Source organism: Aptenodytes patagonicus, chromosome 5 (genome assembly GCF_965638725.1).
Source record: "Aptenodytes patagonicus chromosome 5, bAptPat1.pri.cur, whole genome shotgun sequence".
Lineage (NCBI taxonomy): Eukaryota > Metazoa > Chordata > Aves > Sphenisciformes > Spheniscidae > Aptenodytes > Aptenodytes patagonicus.
The window spans coordinates 52,329,938-52,352,717 of NC_134953.1; the positions used below are offsets into that span (position 1 = coordinate 52,329,938).

Below are 22,780 nucleotides of genomic sequence, written 5' to 3' on the forward strand. Positions count from 1 at the left end.
TGGTTGTGGTCTTGCTTTCAACTTTATTAACAGTATTAAAGGACTTTTATTTGCTTTTTAGCAACTTACCAATCATATTCGGGATACCCTGCCAGCCTTCAGAAGCAAACTCCAGAGCCAGCTGCTTTCTATAGAACATGAAGTAGAGGTATACAAAAACTTCAGACCAGAAGATCCAACCAGAAAAACGAAAGCCTTGTTGCAGTGAGTGTCTAGTCTTTTCTCTGCTTTTTCACTTTGTATAGGTTTGCTTTTTTTTTTCCTTCCCTTTCTAATGGGTTTAAATTTAAAGATTAGGATATGGTGAAGGATTCTATATGCAAACTCCAAAAAATTCTGTGCTTGATGTTCCAGAACACTTTATTTACTCTACAATTTCAGCAGGGTTTTCCCTAAATTAATTTTAGTAATCCTAGAAAAGAGAGAAAGCAGAACAGGAGAAGGTACAAAGATGGACAACATAGATGATCAAAGGTAAGAAACTGCTTCTGATTGTATAGACGCATTCTTCAGCCTGCCAAAAAGATGACCTCAAGCAAGGGGAGGAGATTGTGTTAGAAGTCTGTAAGATGAGGAGTCTGAAAGGAGAATAAGGAATGCTTCTTTTTCCAATATAAAAACTTGGCTATCCAAAAGAACTTGAAGATGGCAAGATCAAAATTAATCATAGATGGTAGTCCTTCATGTGATGTGAACCTAAGCCACAGAGCTCTTTGCTGCAGGAGCTGATACTAAAAGTTTGTGTGCTTTCAGAAAGCAGCTAGGCAAATTCTTGGGGATGGGAAGACATTTAAGGTTAGTAAGTACAAGGACAAATTCCTGCTGTATGGAACCCACGAGCAGCAATTTATTGAGGCCAAGAGAGTATTCTGGAGAAATATTACAGTGTGCTTGCTCTGTTCTCCTAGGCACTTATTGTTGGTAACTGTCATGATATGGCTTTTGTTCCGCTGTAGTGCAGCCATTCTTACATTCAAGTGATAGTGTATTGGGGTGTGTGAAAACCTCTTTCTTGTGGTTTGTCTCTCTGAGCATGTATCTGACAACTAGCAGCAAAATAGGTGATGTGGTGTGCCACCTGTGCTTGTGTTAAAACTGATCTGGCAGATGTTGACCCTTTTGGGCTCAAGAAGTCATGGGTTGAATACTGTTGTTGTTTGTCGGAGGAATTGCAACAATTTCTGGAGCTACATTATTATCGTAAGTTCCGAAGTAGAAAGCTTTTTCACTGCTGAAGTCACTGTCCAGTTTGGGTCTCATCCACAAAATAAGTCTGTCTGATAACATTATATTTTAAAGTGATGGAACAGAGATGACTGTTCATCTGACTCTGAATCAAGTGGAATTGGAATAATTTTAAAATTTTCTTTATTGTGGTTTTAGCACTAAGGAAAAAGGGCAATGCAGATGTTTCAGATTGAAGCCAAGTTAGCACCTGCTGCTTTGCTTCATGCAGCTTCCTTACTTGGTCTGTTTCCAGGGATGCTTGATACTCAGTATTGTGTACCTTTTCACCTGAAAGGTCTGCCATTTTCTCTCTCTCTTTTTTTTTTTTTTTTTTTAAATTGTAGCACTCTGCAGCCACTTCTATGTTCATATGCAATTAAGATTTACCTCTTAGAAGAGGAAGCATCTAAAGGAAGAAAAACAGAGACGTAAAATATACCTAGCTCTTCTCTCTTACATGACTGTTGTCACATTCCTACTCTGACTGATTTCAAAGGTTTTCAGCCTTCTCGGTTCTCTGGGATAGATGGTAATAGCACTGGGTCATGAAAATGTCTAAGTTTTGGGCAGGATTCATTCTCTAATTAAAAGTCGGGAATTCAGAAGGGAAAATGGTCTCCTGAACTAGAGAGGCTTTCTTGAGCCAGCTGAAGACTCTGATTGACTCGTTTTTGTAACAGCTGTGTCCAAAAGAGTAGACATAAGTCTGTCCCTCATGACTTTACTTCAGATGATTTGGTTGCAAAAACAGAGGGGCATCACCTTTTACTCTTCCATGACAGTACAACACAGGCAGTTTTTTTTTCACTCTCTATATTTGGTGACTTAACTGCTAGAAACACATATACGAAGTGTTGTGAATTGTTAGGTGTTGCTGGTATCTCATGCTTGTTCTACTATTGTAACATGTTCTAAAGGAAAAAGAATTGAATCCATTTCAGCCTAAGTCATCTTACGTGATACTTCTCTGCATAGTTTTTTCTAATTCCTTCGTTATAAGTGGGTCCTATAGTAGAAATTAACTTCTTTTGTCAGTAAAAATTCTCCTCACTTTCCCTTTTTCTTTTGGGGTGTGGAAAGTAACATAACTAGAACCCTTTCCTCTGATTCTTGAGAACGAGTGCCATAATGCATGTAAGAAAACAAACAAACAAAAAAAATCTGCCTCGCCTCACCCCATAAGATGATCTTAAGTTTCTGCAGTCCTCTTCAAAAATTGAGTCTGGGGCCCTACACTTAGACTTTTTCTGTAATTCTGTTAACCTGGCCATACAGGTATCTGAGGTTCACGTACAGTTGAGATGCAGTATTACTTTTTGGCAGAATCTGTCATTTCAAATTTTATGACCAAATGCCTGTACTTACTTAAAAAATAAAAATTGAGCTATTTGTGAATCTTCCATAACTGGAGGAATTCTCATGTGTGTTCTTCTAAATGTTCCTGCTGCAGAAGTCTAAGCACAACCAAGTAAGCTGGAGCTTGTGGTACTGACAGCTGCCACATTGACGTGTTAGTACTGCTTCTTGGGCTAGCTTTTTGGCATGGGAAAGTAAGTTCCTTAGCAACCTCTTCCAAGTTTTCCAGCACTGCATCAGCTTAGTGGCTTGATTCACATCATGCTGTTGGACTGTATCTTTTTGAAAGATATTAGAAAGATCAAAGGGTCATTGTGGAGAAGTAAGCTCTCTGCAAATCTCCGTAAGATTGGAGATTTTTGCTTGTGGTGGTCTGCCCCATTGGGCTCTGCAGTTTCTGTAACAGCATCTAAATATGGATGTGCTTTTCTATTCAAATGTATTAAGTATTATAACTTAAATGTCGGGACTTTTATTTGCTTATCCTACTAAAAAGAGTGCTATCGCTTTTTCTCCTCTTAAAATATATTAAAAATTTATGTAATAAATAATGGTAGCATTTACAATTTTGTGATCATTGATAAAACACAAATGTAGCCTGGTACCCTGCTGTATTTGTAGCTGACTTTAATATACAGTTTAATAAACAGTATTTAAAAAAAAAAATAATACAATGTTTATGGAGAAAGAAAAATATACTGAGCTGTGTCTTGTGAGAGAGGAGGGGTGTAGGGGGTGTGTGTGTAGGTATGGATTTTATGGATTGGCAGCTTGGCTGAATGAATTGTTGTTATAGATACTTTTGTCAATTCCTAAACATGTTTTAATAGGCACTAGTAGTCACATAGTACTAAAGTAAGAGTTGGTAGTTGACATGCTTAAATGGTTGTGTTTTGGTTTTTTTTTCTCCCCCCCTTTGAAATTTAGGATGGTACAACAGTTTTCAGTGGACTTTGAAAAAAGAATCGAAGGATCAGGAGATCAGGTTGACACACTAGAACTTTCAGGAGGTGCCAAAATCAATCGTATTTTCCATGAACGTTTTCCTTTTGAACTAGTGAAGGTATTTATCCATGTTGCTGGTGTGCTTTGTGTTTTATTTATGTATTCTTATGTTCATACTGATAGTAGTAAAGCCAGGATAAGGTCTGACTGGAAGAACATGCTCTTAACTGTGGAAGAAATTACATGAAGTCATAATTGAGACATTTGGCTTCATTTCTAGTTCTGGATACTGACACATGCTAAGAATTCTGAAGTATATAAATTAGAATAGAATTATAGTCCCAGTTCTTACTATTTTCCATGCTTTTTTATTGTTTTATCACAAATGTCATCTTCCTTCTGGTTAGATGGGGCAGGCAAACAACTACGGTTGGTAAACTTAAGTTGTCGCGTTCAAGTAGCTAGTACCTATTAAAATTAGAGTTGTGGAAAATAGCCATTTTCTGTGTTTTCTACTTCCTGTATTCAATGCATTAAACCAAAGCCAGCTTTCAGTCCTATGCTTTCATAGTGGGAGGTGGAGTAGAAGCAAATTTGGTGTTTCGAGATAGATAACATTTCTCCTCTTGATACATCTCTTCTTGCTTACCCATCCTTTGGGTAACGGAGGTCCAGTGGGGTGTGAACTAATGAAGCCTGGTTTCCTGTGAATTTGTGTTACATATTCTTTGATTTTTTCTTTCACTGCAATGACTTCAGCTTCCCCTCACCATGAACTGTACTGTATCTCTAGTCCCCATTCTTTTACACTTTTCCTAAGCTTCCTTTCCACCTCTTTTATGTTCAACTGCCTTGACATCCCCTAACTTTCAGTTGGGTAAAAACCAGACAGGGTTGTGGCTGGTTCCAAGGTTTAAATGTGGTAGGTCAACTAGCAGTCCAACAGAACAGATGACAGTTGGACTTAGGTAATGACCCTTTCATTTGTGACAACACTTAACTTCTCTTCCAGCTAGCTGGCTTTCAAGAAACTTAAAGAAAACCTTTATAACTTCATAATTGAGTCCACTCCTCTCTTAAATTTCATTGAAAAACAGTAGAATGGGAAGGGGAGGATAAACAGACCATAATCACAGAAGTTGCACCACTTTAGGAAACCAGGCTTAAAAAAAGTTGCCTCTTCCAAATCCTGTTTCTGGCTTACTCTGTCAACTCTGCAAAATTGTTCCAGCTGTTGGTATATCTGGAATGGAAGGGTGCATAATTTTCAACAATCCTTACTGCTGCCTGTAGCCTTAGTGTTAAAATGTTTTAAAATACTTATGCTTTGTTTAGCATAATTAGAAATGAATAATTTGCCAGTTGAACTTGCCTGTCTTCCAGTTATATTGGGAGAGGTAATATTTTCTGTTTTATTAAAAACTTTCCCTAATATGATCTCATATGCTTTTGTTCCTCTAGATGGAATTCAATGAGAAGGAACTGCGGAGAGAAATAAGTTATGCCATCAAGAACATACATGGTATCAGGCAAGTGCTCCCAAGTTTTCAAGCCCAGTCACATTATAGAGGGTGTGGTCTTTTTAACCTGTGGACACACTGGCTATTGACTGCTGGACTAAGTTACTAACGCGCTGCTCCCAGCAGCTGACTTTTTTTCTTTCACTCCTTTACACTTCTGTTTTTTAGGTAGCTATTTTGGGCCAAACAGTTGGTTTGCCCAAAGAGGTTTAATTTACCTGGAAGTACTGAAAAATTATTTTACAGAGAAAACCAGTAACTTTTTTTCTGGTAATGTCTGCAGTTCTCTTAAGCCTGTATTCCTGAAAAGTCGTAAGTTTTAGCGGGAAAACTTGTGTCTTGATATGGAAAAAAACCTTTCAGCTTGTGTTACAGCAGACTCCTTGCACTATCTTACTCCCCTTTATTCTCAACCGTTTCGTGAAATGACTGATTTACAAATGGTTGGCTGAGGTTTCACTTTGTGGATATGTCTGCGGTATATTATTAGGTTTGGGAAGAGGAGGTATTTGGTTTTTTGGTTTGGAATGACTTAATTATCTCACTTTGGAATGATCAGTCTATTTTGGAGGGACATTTTATCAGATGCATATCCATTTTTTGTTCCTTTGACAATAGAAAAGATTCCAAAAAGCTTGGGGGGTTCTTTTGTGGTTTGTGTCTGTCATCCCGTCCCCGTCGTGTCCGTGTGTCGTGTCCCCCCCCCCCCCCCCCCCCCCCCCCTTTCTGAGTACGTAATACCTGTTGAAGGCACTGCTTACAAACTGTGTTGTTCTTAGTGTTTTGGAAAATGTTCTTTGCGTTATTTGTGTAGTAAATTCTCAAATGGTTGACTTTAGTAGCCGTGGTGAAGTATTTGAACTTTTCTGGCCTTATTGATGGAAAGGTCTTGATGAGCAATTTATGGTAGTAAACTGATAGTTTTGGACATGTTTTTATAGTTTGCTTTTTTATATAATTTATCTGCCAAGATAGACCTTTGCAAGCAGTGTTTGAAAGAGAAGTAAGGCCTGTTTGTTTAGAACTGGTTCTGTGAGGTATCTGTTACATAAGGTCATGTACCCTGCAGTGACCAACTGTGAAATTCTCCATGTAGGACTCCGAGTAACAGAACCACGTTTCCTGTTGTGAGTGAAGAGAAAAGTGCAGCTGTAGGATTCTTAACGGTTTGCTATGCAAGTGATTGTGCATGGAGTGCTGCAGCTGCCATTCATCCCTTCTCTAAGGTTTGATGCACTGCTGAAGAGGCTTTACTGCATTATATCAGTGTTCTTTAGAGTTCGCACAGTCATCTTCAAGTAATAGGGCATGTTTCTACTTTTATATTCTTACTCACAATGACACTTTTTTAGAGAAAGGAGCAAATTTAGTTCTGTGGAAGTCTGTTTGTGTAGGGATTGTTATTACTCAGCTGAAAGCCTATGAAAATGAAGATATGAGTGATTCAGTAAAAAAAACCCCATCTTCCTTGCATGATGTTTTTATTACTGTCTTACATATTCTTTTATGTCCACAGAACAGGTTTGTTTACTCCAGATATGGCATTTGAAGCCATTGTTAAAAAACAGATAGTCAAACTGAAAGGACCGTGCTTAAAAAGTGTGGATCTAGTGATGCAAGAGTTAATCAACACTGTCAAGAAGTGCACTAAAAAGGTAACTTTCAAGTAGCTCTGGTAAGTTAAGTATAATGTAATGGTATAGTAGATAATATAAAGCCTGTCTTGCATTTTACAGTATTATAAGAGATTTCTGATCTAGTCACTTGATGTACAGACTAAGATTCTCTAAAGTAATTACAACTTCTGCAAAACTCTCAAAACAATGTAATGCTGGAAATGTTCATTTTTTTGGTTCCTGTGTTTTGCATATATATATATATATATCCCCCCTTATGATTGGAGTTTTTTTAAGTCAAGAGTTGCCCCCAGTTTCCTCTTTAAAACCATGTTTTCATTGGTACTGAAAATGGAACATAGGCAGCAATTCCATGGATGTGTAAATCGGCAAAAAAAATTGTACTTTCAAGTTGTCTTTTCCAATGCTAATAAGAGGAAGAAACAGTGAAACTTTTCTAGAGCAAAGGCCTCAAATGTGTTCAGAGACATCTATCGAGAGAAAAATGGTCGTGCTGTGTTGAAACTTTACTGGGTAGCACCACAGTTCTTTGCAATGTAATGGGTCCACAACTTCCCCTGTGCTTTTCTCATACACAAGCCCAAAACGTCTGATCTCCAGCTGTCAAGAAATCAGAAGTGGAAAGCTGGGAAGACTTCATCTCCCTTGTATTTGTACATCCTTGCAATAGTGTTGATGAATGAGCTTGCTGCACAGAAGTGTTGAACGTTTAAGTGGAAAGAGCTGCTAGGCATTGAACTTCCTGATGTGGAAGTTGTGTGCGTCAAGTAAACTTTTAACTCAAGATCCTGCAAGTGTAATAAATTAAGAAATACGTTCATCAAAACTAAACAGAGCATTACTATGAGCATTTGGGAATGGATTTCCTGAAGTCTGTGCTTGGGTTGGTGTATACTCTTAGAATGAAACCTCAAACTTCACACCTCCCCAGCTGTGGCTAAGGAAGCATGTCAGATATATTAATATGAAGCTTTTTTTTCTCTCGCACTTTTCACCTTCATAGGAAAGTTGTCATCTGTAAATACTGTGACTCACTTGTCTGGAGCATTGACAACTAACAGTTGCTGATTTTCAATTCTCTTTTCTCCCATTACTCTGTGATATTCTAGAAGATCCCATTGACTCTTGTAGACTTCTTAGCTAACTGGCTACTTTTATTGTCTCACCTGTTCATGTGTCTTTCCCACTGTCTCAGAGTGCAGGGTACCCTGCTAGCAGCAAGTACAGGACAGTTCTGGGATGTGAGCACAGGTATGCTGAAGTTGTTGAGAAATATCCTGTCACATCCTCTGCATTTTTCTGAATAATGCAATTTTTTTTTGTACCAATGAGCAGGTAAAGGAGCTATTTCTTAAAACAGGAAAGGGTGACAATCTTTTTGGCAAAGATCATAGAGAAGCAGATTCACCACAATATTTTGAGTGGAGTTTCCAGGTTTTTTCACTTTTGTCAAAATTTGGAAGATATGTCATTTGAATTAGTTGTGCAGATTCTTTTCCCAGTGCTATTGGCCAAATTTACTGTTGTGTTTTGCTGTTTACGTTTTTAAGTATTGTTACTGAGACATAAAGATGTTGCCACCAGGTGGAGCCTTCAAAGAACAAGAAACTTGGAAATTATTTAAAGCGCCATTCTGGAATTAGGCACTGTAGAAGAGAGAGGCATGGAGAAACCTCACCCCAAGGCTGATAAACTGTGGTTCACATGTCCAAAGTCTCTTTTCCTCAGTGTTCCATGGAGCAAAAGCACAGAAACAATCCAAGGGTTTGGGTCTCTCCAGTTTCTGTGGAAAATGACCATTAATAGCAAGTAAGGCTTGCTTTGTAGTGTGGTTAACTTTTAGCCCAACCATTTATAATAATTGCGTTCTTCCAAAGAGGAAAGCTGGAGGTCGCCTGTTTGTATTCTGCTGAAGCCACCCTGCAGGTGTAAATTTCTATTAATTTTGCTTTTCAGTTGGCAACGTATCCAAGGTTGTGTGAGGAAACAGAACGAATTGTTGCCGGCTACATTCGTGAAAGAGAAGAGAAGACCAAGGATCAGGTGAGAATAAATAGGAGATCTAACAGTTTGGGGAAGTGTGTGAAGGAGGAAAGTTCTTACGTACAAAGTACAGTAAGACAAAGTTTTTTTTCTTTTTTTTTTCTTCTTTTTTTTTCCTCCCCCCCCCCCCCCCCAGCAGGCTGCACATTTTAGAGGTGGAGAGAAATTGTTCTTCTACCACTGATCTTTGACAGAGGAGACTAGAATTGTTACAGAAAATCCTGATCTGGTCTTTCAAGATTAGGATTGGTGGCTTAAAGTAGCATTGGCTTGTTCCTGTGCCACAGTGTACCATCTTCTTAGCTGTGCCACAACAGGTGTTTGTGGGAAATCGATAATGATTAAACAAAAGCACACAGAAATACCCAGCCTTTTTTCTGCTTTGTTTCCAAGTTTTTTTAACATACCCATCCCATGTTCTAATTACAGTGAGGCCCACAAGCAATTGTACTGGGGCTCTTGTGGAAGTGACAAGCTTTCATTCAAGTTTAAAAAAAGTTTAAAAAAAAAAAATTTTTTTTTCAGAGAAACTTGTTTAGAACATTCATCACCCAGCTAAGCACTCCAGGAAATCCAGGAACCTTCAAAGCTTAGATTACCTGTGAGAAAACGCACTGGAAGTGGAAACAGGAATTGTTGTCTGGAGAGTGCAGAGCGTGACAACAGAAATATTTGGGGAAGAAGGGCTAGGCAGAGCTCCTAAGTTGTTCTGGACTCCTAGCTCTCTAGTCCTGTCCCTGTCTGAGCTAGGGAGCTGTGCAGCATGTCCTGCTGCTTTTCCTTTAATCTGTGCTGTGAATGCTGTCTTAAAAAATAATTTAAAAAAAAATTGTATTTGCTGGGCTTGTACTTGCAGGGAGTTCTAGTTAGCACACTCAGTTATTTCAAAATTTGGAAGAAGATACAAGTTACTTAGAACAATTGAGTCTTTTTTTCTTATTATTCCATTCTTTATTGTGTGCACATACCTGGCAATTTCCCAGAACAAAGTACAAAATACCAGCTTTTTGTAAATGCCAAGAATTGGTCAAATAGGTTATTGTCACATATTCACATCATTATTTATGCTGTTAGCAGTTATCGTTAATAAATAAAACACTAGTGAGGATAGAGCTAGACTGAAATCCCCACTATCTCTTGCTCTGAGTGAGGCACCTAATATCTTCTGGAAATTGTGAAGAATTTGGGAGTGATGCTGTGTTTGAAGAGCTGTACAGAAATAACTGTACACTTTGAAGAGATTAAATGCTACCATTTGGTAGCAATAGGTCTCTTCCTTGCTCCCTGCTGATAAATGGAAGTCTGAAAAGATGGGGGGAAAGTGCAGTCTCATGCATGAACAAGAAACTGTTCAAGGGTGGGAGTGAGCTTTCTCTAATATCTTAGCAAGTTCTTTGCTGAGTTAGATTATCAAGTTCAAATAAAATTCTGTCTCTGGGCTATTTAGGACTGGCAAGTGAGAACTACACAAACCACTCATTCTGTTATTTCGTTGACCAGCCCATCTCTCAAGCCAGATGTGTGCACCAGAATGGCTGTCTGGTACCTGCACTGTACATTTTCTGGGCCAGGGCTAGCTTACCTACCATTTCTTTGTGTAGTACCTAAAGAAAATTTAGGTACCCTGATTTTAGGTTTATGGTTTAGGTTCCTTGCTGGCTTGGCTGGAATGCTACAAATAGGCAGAATTTTGCTTAACTTGCAAAACGTAGACTTAGAATCTATATATTATTAAACTCTCTCTGGCCATGTATGATTGATCTTAATGAAGTAGACAAGGGCCAAGATAGTGAAAAATGAGGTCTGTGAGGAAGAAAAACAGGAAGAGGGAATAGCTCTTCTGTAGTCTAGCTTATTAAACAAGCACATGAACAGAAGTGGTGGGATTTAGAAAATATTGTTGCTTTTGGCTTGAACGATTATGAAAGCAATATTCAATAAAGCAGAAAACTCAAAAGTTCTGTTCTTTTCTCCCTTCCTTTTCCTCAATCTCTCTCTTCTACCTTACCCATCCTTTTTTTTTTTTCCTCTCCTGTCTCCCCTAATAGGTGCTGCTGCTGATTGATATCCAGGTTTCTTACATCAACACCAACCATGAAGACTTCATTGGCTTCGCAAAGTACGTATATAGAGACTTTGTTATAAAGACACTGTCAGGTGTTTGGTTTTCTTTCTTTTTTTTAACTAAGTTCACAACACAAGTCCTGAAGTGTGACAGTGAAGATGCAAGCTGCAAAGTCCGAAACATGCAGGAGCATGCTCTTTCTCAATATACAGTGTTGAACTCTGTCCCACTTGTAGGGGATTTTTTACCCCAGTTCAGAAGCCTGGTTTCACTGAAGCTGAAGCTTATGTCTTGGTCTGGAATCATATGCATCTGCTCAGGAAGCAGCTTTGGCAAGACGATGCCCTCACTGTATCCATTTTAGGACCACAAAAATGTATAATATTGGTGGTCTTTCCACATTGTTGCTAATGCATATTTTGGGAGCTGTGATTCCATGTGAAACAGTTTTGCTCAGAGTAATGGATGTCACGTAAGTGTGCCTGCTGTTTGGCTGTAGAGAATAATAGTAGCAGAATGCCCTGCAGGGCCTAGTTTGACATTCTCCTCGCTTAACTGAAAAGGCTGTGAGAATATTCTCCAGAATGTTCTCCCTCAGCTTCCAGCAATTTGTGCCTCAGGGACTTCATACCAGTATTTTGACACTATTAAAACCATTAAAAAGGTCTTCACTCTTTGAAGAATAAATGTTCCATACTCATGCCATATTTGCCATAACAGTGTTTGGAATCACAACAGGTTTCATCCATGTGGGATGCTGGCAACAAAGTTTGGCACCATAGTATGGATTATACTATTGCCTATTCTAGTTAGCACTGTGAAGGAAGGTCTACATCTTTGGCAGTATGCCGTGAAGGTTTAAAACATGGAGTTCAGTAAGCTGAGAGGGGGGAAGGCAAAGCCAGGCATTGTTTATGTGTTTGGTTTGAGCAACTTTCTCTAGAATTGTTTGCAGGTCCTAGATATCTTTATCAGTTCTCTTGACGAATGACAGGATGTTGTAGGAATGGTAGCTGGCCTTCTAGAGGTCAAGATAACAACGTGCCTGCTATTTACTTCTCTTCATCCTTTTCTGACAGGAAAAAGCCTGCTAAAAACACTCCATATATATTCATGGTGTGCGTTGTGACCTTGGGAAGTCACATAGTCCAACCTCCTGCTCGGAGGAGGGTCAATGCTGAGTTCAGACCAGGTTACTCAGGGCTTTGTCCAATTAGATCTGGAAAACTTCCAAAATTGGAGATTCTCCAGCTTCTCTATGTAGCCTGTTCCAATGCTTGCCTCTCCTTACTGTGAAAAGACTTTTCCTTGTGTCAAGTTGGAACCTTCCATGTTTTATAGTCTTGGATTCTGGAGTGCCAGGTATATCTGGAGCTATTTCATTATGTCTCTCCCCTGAGAAAAATCCCCCTCATGGATGCTGCTGCTGGGGCCTGTAGTTCAGTACGTGGTCCTCACTGCTGTGTCTTTTCCAAGGAGTTGCAATGTTCGAGTTCAGTTTCTTGGGAAAGCTGCTTCCTCTTTTGCCAGTTGAGATCTAGAAATCCCCAGCCACTGTGCAGGAGGTATACGCAGGTAACAAATGGCTTTTCGCTTAAGTTCGCTGATAAGTTTAAACAAGTGTTTCTATAGGTTGAAACTGATGGGAAGGGAAGTATCTTTGACTTGTGCTCAACTGGAAGAGAAAACTTGGATAACTAAGAACAATTTAAAATGTAAAATATATTAATTTGAGCTAAACAGTAGAAAATGCACATTTTAAACTATAATCATTATTATAGCAGTTATGTTAGAACTGGAAAATGAAATAATTTTTGGGTAGCATATGGGCTTCTGCAGTATCTAAACATCCTAGACTATAGATTCCCCAGATTCCCTATTGTTTCCTTTCTTTTGCTCAGTCTTCTAGCCGGTTGTCTACGTGACTGCAGTGTTTTATAAGTGTAAGTCCTGTGAACCTTGTTCATAAGAATGAGAGCACAAGACGTTTCAAACTACCTTGCAGCATTACAGGGCCTAAGGCAGGTACAGTGTGATGTGAATTGACTTGAGAAGGATTTAAGAATGCCAATATTTAGAACAACTTTGCATAGTTATGAAATTGTGAAATCTTAGAATATTAACGTTTCTCATTTAGCAGAATGAGTGATAAAATGTTGGGATTGGGTTTGTTTCCAGTTGGTGTAACTCAGACATAGCTACATGCTTCAATCTACATAAAGAGTAATTTGTATTTAGAACAGTAAATAGAGGACCAATTGCTGCGCTATTTCTAAAAGGCATGGGTTTCTTAGTATGATGTTAGTGGTCTAATTAGCTTTCCTAAGGCGATAAAATAAAAAAAAAAAACAAAAACAAAAAACCCAAAACCAAACCAAAAGAATGGCAATTAGGTTTCCTAAAGCCATCTTGTGTGTTTCTCAAACAACAGATCAGAATTGGTGAGGGGTTAGTGCTGTGTTTTCTGTGTGCACTTTATTTGATCATAATTTATGCACCAAAGCTTATGCAACTCAGACGATGCAGAGACATGCAATGTTATTTGGTTAAAAGGATCTGGATGATTGAGAGCTAAGCCCAGTGAATAGGCACGTGGAATAAACATCCTTGTGGGTCTTCCAATGGACAGCATGTGGACTGCTGGTTTGATAAGAGTATGGTCCGAAGGGCAGGATCAAAGTTGGGATGGGGCTGAGTTTTTGGTGCTTCAGCAATTCCTTGGAACAGTAGCTGTGCACAAAACAGTTGTAGGATTGGCCCATAGACTGTGATCCAAGCACATCTTTCTTTCTTACTCTTTCAGAGCAGCGTTTGTAGCTGACCTAGTATGTATGCTTTTTTCTTCAGTTAATCAATGCCTGGTGAAATGGTATAATCTAATCCAAACAAAATTTTCTGTCACCAGTGGCCCCTCTGGTGGTTGAGTAGCCAAAGTCTGCTCTCTGAACGCTTTTCTTCCTCTTTCCAGCAATATTTTAATTTTGTGGCCTAACACTTACAAACCACCACGTAATGCAAATGCTTTTAGAATTAATGGCAACTTCTATGTTTTTGAGACAGGACTGTGTTTTGTTTCAGGAACTGGGATTACCAGAGTTCAAGAATTGAGCAAAATATTTTAAATATGGTTTAATTTCAAGTATACTCTATTCTTATACGATTCCAGCTTTTTGAACCAGCTTTGTGATGGCTTCATCCATTGGTTATATTTACACCCTCAAAGTGCGTATAAATATTAGAATAATATCCAAAACAAACTGTCAAGACAAAGCTACTAAGGAGCCTCCAGCAGGGGAGTATTTTGTTGTACTGCGCTAAATAACAGAAATGGCATGCTTTTTGTCTCTTTTCAATATTTATAGAGGCTAATGTTTCCAAAGTTACCCACATGAGCCATAATTTCTCTGTGCTTTTAGTAACTTTTACCAATCCAAGTAGGATGTTGTTACAAAAGAGATGATTAGTAGGAGCTGTCTGCTGTGCATATTCCTTATGTCCTAAGGAGGCAAATATAAGCAGGCATTCCTATACTGTAAGAAAAAGTAGTTGAAATATGCACATATATGTAATGATTTTGCTGTGTTTCTTTGTTACTCTAGCTTTCAGTGCTGGAATCAGAAGTAACTATTACTGCTAAAATCTATTCCTTGGGAACTGGCTTAGTTCAAGTTTCTTCAGTATAACTCTTTTCCTCTGCTTCCCTTAGTGCCCAACAAAGAAGCAGTCAGGTTAACAAAAGTGCAGTGGGAAATCAGGTAGGCACCTAACAGAATGGATAATGGCATGTGCAAGCTAATCTAAGCTGTTTGGTTTTCTTGGCTGTGTCTATTTGTTGTAAGTGTATCATTTACCTTTTCTGCTTCAAACGTATATAAAACATATCATCATCACCTTGTTTTACTGAATTTTTCACAGCCACCTGACTTTCATTGTCGTCATCATCATTGTTTAATATTTCTGCTACTGCTTGTACTGCTGGTTAGTGTCTCCCCTCCCATGCTGTTTAGTGCATTGAATCTTTCATGTTACACATCAATGTATTTTGTCATTAACGGCAAACTTGTGAATTTCAGAATCCAAAATGCTGGTGAGTACTTGCTTGTGTGTGCTTTGTCGTAGTCGTTTTACTAGTTCTTACGTGTTCACAGCTTAATAGCAGTGAAGGGGCAATTCAGCAAGCAAAAGCGGATTTGCCTTTACTTCTTCTGAAAACTTTCAGTTGATTTCACAAAGATGTTGACTATGTACCATAGGCCTCTCTCAAAGTAAAAAAAGAATAACTGGTTGATGGTCTCAGATTAATTAGCGTTTTCACTGAGATTCATTAATGAAATATTTGTTTGTTTCTTTTTATCACATAAGAATATGGGATTGATTCTGCAAGATGCTAAGTGCTCCTGAGCTTTGCTTCTTCCTTTGCTTTTGTGTGGGCCAGGGGTGCTCAGTACTTCACAGGATCAGTCCTTTTTTATGTGAGATGAAAATAATGAAAATGCTACAACTTTGAGGGTTTCTGCTCACTTTGAGGGTTTTGCAAAGTCTTACACAGAAAGAAAATGTTATGGAATTAGTACATACTTTAAAAGGAAATAAAAAATTCTAGTAAAAATAAGACAATGAAATTTTGTATAAGTAACTACCAGTATTGAACGTCTTCCTCATGTTTTCATGTGCAATTTGGTCAAACAGTGCTCAGGAGGTGAAAGGTCAAGGTTTTCAAATGCGACCACTGAATTTAGATCCCCCAGGTGATAAACCTGACATTTCAGAAAGTCTCCTATTCTGCTGTCGTAGATGAGAGTTCTAGCATTTTTTTGAAAACTTAGTCATCTTTTTGGGGGTAGAAATCCAACCTTTTCCTCCCACCAAGAAATTGCTACTTATTTTTGAGATGTCAGTTAAAATAATCCATTAACTTCTTGGATGTGATGGTCCTCCACAGCCTGACCAGCATGAGTGGCATTTTTGATGTAATATATGGTTTGGACTAAAATGAAAGAAGTTGAAAGGTCTAAACACTGAAATGGCTTCAAAGACTAGTCTCTCCCTTCTGAGGAGAGATTTCCTTCTTATCTAGCTGTGCCGGAACATGTGTCAAACACAACAACTGTCATCACTTTGGAGTGTCCCATAAAAGGAAAATCAACCAATTATCTGACTCTTCAAAAATACACAAATAAAATGAATGATTTTTTAATTAAGTGAATGTTCTCTCTCTAAAGAAGTGGAGAAAAAGCTTGGCATTTTAAATTAAATGTTGAAACTTGATTACTTTTGGTATAAAGGACTTTGCTGAACCTTTTGTTTTAAAGATAATAAACATATGTTTAAGTTAATTGTTTGGAGTTGAAAAGAATGAGAAAATGTTTCTGAAATAAAACTTCATTTTTGCAATTTGCTATTTCAGGGAACCAATCTACCGCCTTCAAGGCAAATTGTACGAGCTAAGTTCTGTAAGCTTTATTGTTGCTTTTTCATTTAGCTTCTCAGAGGGCAAAGTTTGTCTCTAACTCATTGGTTTGTTGAATACTTGCTACTAAACTATTTAATGTTAAACTGTCTTGTCTGTAACACTTCCTCAACAAAGTATAATTGCAGTTCATCACTTAACTGCTACTAACCTGCTGTTACAAGTATGAACTCGTATAACTTAATGTTGTAGAAAACATTGAATAAATTAATATTTTTATAATTTACTGAGTTTCTCAAACTAAAATGACTAATTGGTGTTTATATTATTATATAACTGGAAAGCAGTTTTTATCTGATGTAAGTGCCTCTATTCATAAAATAAACCTCTTTTTGAAAGGTGGGCAAATAAGTTTCTGGTAACCGAAAGGAAACATTAGCTCTTGCGTAAATGAACATGCTGTTTATGGGTACAGGTACTGTTCTTGGTATTTTGTTTATGTAAAGGAATTACTTCTGATAGAAAAAGTGACTTTTATTAATAAACTTAGGAATATTTAAAGCCTTTTTAGCATTCTTTTCATAGCACCAGGAGGATCAATATATCATGGACAGACTCTTTTCTAACCCTTCCACCTCATGAGTAAATAAATACATGAATGCCTTTAATATTACTAATTAGAATTAATTTGCTAAACAGCAGTTAATTTTATAACAAGTTACTCCTGGTTCAGTGATGGTTAGGTGTAAGAAGTAAATCTCTGTATTGTGTGCATTCTTTAGTACTAAATACCTATGGTGAAAACATATACATTTTTCCAGTTTGTTACCACATCATCAAATTATATTAGTTATCATTTCAAACAAACTTATGTTCAATAAAGGGAAAAGGACTAGGCAGCACTGATTCTAACAGCAGTTGAATTGAATCTCTTGGGAGATCAAGATCATTAAGTTTTCCCAAAATAGTGGGATGGTCATTTGCAATCCGTTGCTTTTCCTTTTTGTAGCTTGCTTTGAACTGGAATGATGCAGATAACTATTAACTATTTCTGTGTATCTCAGAAACAAGATGAGCGCTGCAATACTGCATTTTTGGAAGAAGTGTAATGCCAATTCCTCTTAACATGTTTTTGCTCCTTTTTCCTCTACTACTAATTTATCCTCTCACGCTTAATCTTTGGCCTTTTTTGTTTGTCTTTTCTTTGCTACCGCCTGAGGTTTTGACCTGACTCCACAAAGTTTCTTTTTAAGCCACAGGTTAGTCTGTCTTCTAATTTGCTTGAAATAATCAGTTTAATGCTTGGTTTTACACAGCACACTAGCAAGATCTGGTTCCTGAAAGCTGACCCACTCTTAACTGTGTATTTTGTGTGTTGAGATTTGTTTTGGTGACTAAAACCTAGTGTTTAAAGCTCCCCTTTATGATAAACCTTTGAAGGTGAAGGTGTCGTTGCTCCATGTGCCCAATTGATACTCTGTGTGTGAGAATGCAAGATACTCAAATTATAGAGGATTACATATAATTTATATGAAATTCTGTTTTGTTTTTTACTTCTGTGGCAAAATCTGCTGCTGTGCTTGAAGTAACCCCTGTAATTGGAGAAGGGGCTTAATCTGAACTGAGTTTCAAGTCACTGTCCAAGTGATTTGGAGGTTTGGGTTCGAAGGCTTTGTTTGACCTGCCTGTTTTACAACGTTACACCAGCAATCTGATTCACTTGTTCTGGACACAAGTAGCATTCAGACCCCATCAGTTGGCCTGAACTATAGTGCTAATAAGTAACTTTTTCCCTAGTAACCCCTTTTTTCTTTTTAATCCTGCTTTGTAGCATACTTTGCTGCTTCTTTTCTTCAAATATACTTAAATCCTGTTACCTTGCATGACCCAGGAAAAAAATGTGTTTACAGAATTTTTTTAAGCAAGTAGATGGAAATGGAAACTTGTGCCACGGTCATTGAGGTGGTCATGAAAAATCATGACAAGGCTGTTCTGTTAAGAAATGCTAGTGTTTCTGTAAAAGAGGTGCCCATGGACACATGGACAACCACATGATGCTAAGTTTTGAAATATCCTTGAATGAGACATGCTGCTGTTGAATTTTCACCTTATCAAGACTAGAGAAGTATTGCTGTTCTAAATGGCCTTCAACTGTTCTTATTTTTTAGGTTAAGATTCCTTCATGATTGACTTAATCACCTCAATCTTTGTTTAACTACATTTGGAAGCATGTTTCAATTTTTCACTACTGAGTGCTTTGCTTCAGTAAAGACTAAATTTTTCTTTAAAGTAGACATGTGTTTAGGACTTAAGCCACTGTCATTATTTTAAAGTTATGTGATATATTGTGCAGTGATTTTTTGGGGGAAGCGATGTCACTAGGTCTCAGTTGTGTTCAGCATCAGAACAGATCTGATCAGTTTATGCTCTGACATTTGGCAAACTACAGTGAAATACGGTATTATGTTTCCCCACTAATCTGTTGTTCCTTTTCAGCCTCCTTAATGCGAGAATCTTCATATTTGAACCCAAAGAACCAATAGCCTGTAAGGATGCCTCCCAGAGTAGTTTTTGCAATTTTTATTCTCTCAATGTGCTTACTATTTGGTAACACATTTTGTTATGACAGTGATTAGAAGATAGAGTAGTGCTGGGAGTTGTGTTGTCTGTTCAAAATAATTTCAATGGAGTTATGTAACACAACTTCATAATAGAGAGTTATGTTAACTCACCAAATGCTGCTGCTTGTATTGTTGTGGAAGAAGCCAGTCTCATGATTTTCACACTTGCAATTCTGTCTGCCCAGTCAATTTCACTTCTCTCTCGCTTATCTTGAAATTATCTTCTTTTAAAGAAATGGAACACTTTCTGGTTCTCTAATGTATTTCTTTTACAAATACCTTATTTGATTTAATGGAATGAATAAGTCATGCAGCAATACATAAAATGTACTTATTGTGTCAAATCCTGCCTTCCTGTTTATCCATGAAGTGGTGGAGAATAAGAACAACAGATATGATTTGGGTTTTGTGCAGCTGAACTATCAGAAAATGACTTCCGTCTGGCTTGTTCATGTGCATTCGTACCCTCTAAATTTCATTTTTCAGACACCCAGATTAGGTATCAGGACCCTGAAGGAAGGAATTGTGTCATCTCTTGTTCATCCTGTACATGGAGTCCAACTACCGGTCAGAAGGTTGTCTTCACTGGCTTCTGGCAACGCCCATATTTTTCACCTTCCTGAAGTTCATAACTCATGTCACTAATATCCGGTTTGCACAGAGTGACATTTAGAAATATGATAGAAAATATTGAAATGGATATCTTAAATCCAAACCAACCAGAAAATGTACTAGTGAAAACAATAATGAAACACACTACTTTCATTTCTTAAGCTGAAGTACTATACACAATAGTTTAAAAAAAGAAAAAACTGACCACGCCCCCTCCGATTTTTTTTTTTAAACTTCAGAACTCTCTTTGAAAGTCTTTGCTGCTTATTGCCCATGGAAGGACACTTATTTCTAAAATATAGCTTGCATTATTTTTTGAGAAATTGGCTGGAGTCTAAGATGTAATTCAGCTTCTCTGGAAAGTAAAACTGTTGGTTAATCTCACTTTGTTTTGCACTTACACCTTGATCCGACATCTCCCTCCCCCTTGACCCCAACACTGATACTGAGCATTTTGAAAGTGTAGCTTTTTGTAGTTAACAAAATATGCCTGGGAAACAGGAACAATTCAATAAAAAGAACATGAGGCTTAGTACACTAAGCTCATCTTCTCTCCCTTGATGTCCCCTGGAACTGCTTCCAAGTATTTTGGATAATTATGATCTGTTGTAGTGTCCAGGATATTTTAGAGAACACAGTACCCTGCTTTCCCAGAGGGGTATAGATAAACGGGTATAGAAATTTGCACATGAAAAACATGTACCCAAGATATTGCTATAGCTTGGTTCCCTGCTCTTCATGCAGTGTTGTGTGGGAATGACAGCTGGATCTCATCCTGAGCACACAAGATTTTTGAGGAAACAACTGGCAAATTCCCTCCTTTACAAGACAGTGACCAATGTTTGTATTAGCAAGTCAGCTTGTTTCTGTCCACACCCAGTGGTGGTTATGCATCTATGGGGAGATGCATTGGACTGGAGCAAGACAGTCTTTTGGAGCTATGCGACTAATGTAGTTCCTACATTAGAAGTATTAAAAGCGTCATTACTTCTTAAATGGCTTGTATAGTTTAGATTTTAAAATCTTGGTTTGGTCTGTTCTGAGACCTCTACCACAAATGCATTCTTGTCAAATTGAGAAAATTTGACTTATTAACATGCTACAAAGCCTGTGGTAATGATGAGGGAAAGCACTGAATGGAATAAGGAGAGTGCCACTTCCCTTCCCTTTTTAAAGTGCTCATCACCTGTAAAGTTCTTGAACATGCTGCTTGGGTCTTTCTTACTGGTTTGCTTCTAGAAACCGCCTCTTTATGCCCACTGTGACATCTGTCTTCAAATCTTTTACCCTCTCTAACATGTGTGTCCAACCAGTTTTCAGTAGTGTGCTGGCCTGGCTGCCTGTGCTTCCTGTATGTGCTTTATGGGGAGCAACACAGCATTTTCAATTGCAGATGGCATGGTTCAACAGCATCCTCTCTCATAGCCTTTTATTTCAGTTTCTTTATAACATGGAAATAACCACCTTTGTACATTTGCTGTGAAGTATTTAGTCTGCTGTACAAATATAGCTCACCTTGTTCAAGTGGTTGGGGAACCTTAATTTCCTGGATTTTTCCTAAAATTTCTTCCCTTTGCATTTGTGTAGTTCAGCGCAGAAAAAAATGAAATTAGCTGGGTTCCACAACTTGTTCTGTGGCAGCTGCCTGAAGGCCAGTACACCGGCTGTATATGCATGTTGTTTGTTTCCTGTGAAAAGTTTACTTCAATAAACATCGTAAAATAAAATGAGGATTTGAGAGGTAATCAAGTTTGTATCAGTATGTTTTCCTTAACTTGCACTTGGACAAGCATTCCATGTCCATTTGTACTCAGTAATGCTCCCTCTCCACTCCCCCCCCCCCCCCCCCCATGAACACGAATAGTAAAAATAATTACAAACTTCTGTAGAAACCTTTGTGGTACAGGCTATTCCATCTGGTCTGCTCGTGCTATACCCTTGAGTCTCTCTATGGGAGTCATGTCTAGTTCTCTCGTAGCTTACTGAGTCTTCAGAACCAAATCAATGCTTTCTTAGCGATTTTTCTTACAGGCTGAAAACCCGTAGACTGTTTTTGGATCTTCAGTGGTTTTGTTACACTGCTGGCCTGGTTGGTAGTGAGTGGGAAAACATGATCATCTTATTTGAAATGAAGTTGATATTCTTGGATTATGTGCATTATTAATACTTTTACCGGCTTTTCAGGTGCAACTTCTGATCTCTTTCTTTAGTTTAGTTATCAAATACAACTTAGTCCCTTGCTCTGTGCAATACCAAAGCTGTTTTTTTCAGGGAGCTTACATGAACATGCATGCTGAATGGGAGTGAATTCCAATTCTGAAACTTTTATAGATGACAAGGAATAGATATTGAGCAATGTTTTTCTCTGGTTATCTGTTGATATTGGAGTTACTAGTCTTGTAAAGCCCTATTAGAGGAATGTTAGTGTCTCATGTATTTCTCTAAACGCAAGAGGAAACTCATGTTTGATCACACAAGCCCGTGCTTGAGGGACTTCCTGAGGGAGTTCTGAAGGGATTCTCTGAGCACTTCTTCTTTCCACCTCAATACTTCATAGGCAAGTAAAGGGTGTTGCTGTGGGGAGAAATGGAGAGGCTGAGCTTCCCTGCATCTGTGTGATTGGGAGAGTTCTGTTGTCTTGTTCAGAGTATGATAGGAAGGAACGTTTGCTTTCTCATATATGTATTGGAAAACAATAAATGTTCCAATAAAATTGAAAGTTTCTATATGATCCATAAACCAGTTCTCATGACCATTCTCTCTTCTTCACCTCTGGAGTTGTCTCATTCCTCTTAAAGAGGGACAAAAGAAAACTTGTCTTTGCATGATGTAGCCTCCTGGCCTTAGTATTTATAGGTACGCTGTTCCCATCTGTTCTTTCATCTTTGGCTTGTATCTATTTTATGAAGTTCTGCTTTACCCATTTTCCCCCTGATTTTTATTGCTGCCTTAGGTTTTTTTTTTTTACTCTTTTCTTTTCCTCTTCTACCTTATGAGAGGAAAATAGCTCTCATATACCTCTTTACCACTCCCTATCTTAATTTCAAATTAACTGTAGAAGACCTCTCCACTTTGTCACTTGATTCAACCCCTTCTGAAAATTCCCAATGCGTGCCAGAAGCCACTCGCTTTGCCAGAATCTACGTGCTTTTCCTAGTATCCAACTTTACAAATGACCTTAACAATTAGACTAGAACAGAGTAGTCATACATAAAGTTGTATGGACTTTTACAATGTCTTACTATACAGCAAATAAATATCTTCAAGTGTACACGATCCTGAATGCACTCATACTTGCTGGAAGTACAACACGATAATACTTAGGTTTCTCTCTTTCTCCAACC

At 38.1% G+C, this 22,780-nt stretch overlaps 1 protein-coding gene across 6 annotated transcripts in view; it reads left to right on the forward strand.

Moving 5' to 3' along the window:
* The window catches only part of DNM3 (dynamin 3), a 181,285-nt gene that overhangs the window by 33,350 nt on the left and 125,155 nt on the right, over window positions 1-22,780 (forward strand). For 3 of the 6 annotated variants that reach the window (XM_076339776.1, XM_076339777.1, XM_076339778.1), the window contains exons 7-14: window positions 62-204; window positions 3,511-3,646; window positions 4,990-5,057; window positions 6,565-6,703; window positions 8,642-8,728; window positions 10,777-10,847; window positions 14,500-14,548; window positions 16,201-16,230. In XM_076339776.1, the coding sequence (XP_076195891.1) occupies window positions 62-204; window positions 3,511-3,646; window positions 4,990-5,057; window positions 6,565-6,703; window positions 8,642-8,728; window positions 10,777-10,847; window positions 14,500-14,548; window positions 16,201-16,230 (723 nt within the window). Of the gene's footprint in view, window positions 1-61; window positions 205-3,510; window positions 3,647-4,989; window positions 5,058-6,564; window positions 6,704-8,641; window positions 8,729-10,776; window positions 10,848-14,499; window positions 14,549-16,200; window positions 16,231-17,444; window positions 17,463-22,780 lie in introns of all 6 variants that reach the window. The other 3 variants (XM_076339780.1, XM_076339781.1, XM_076339779.1) reach the window with 2 other exon arrangements.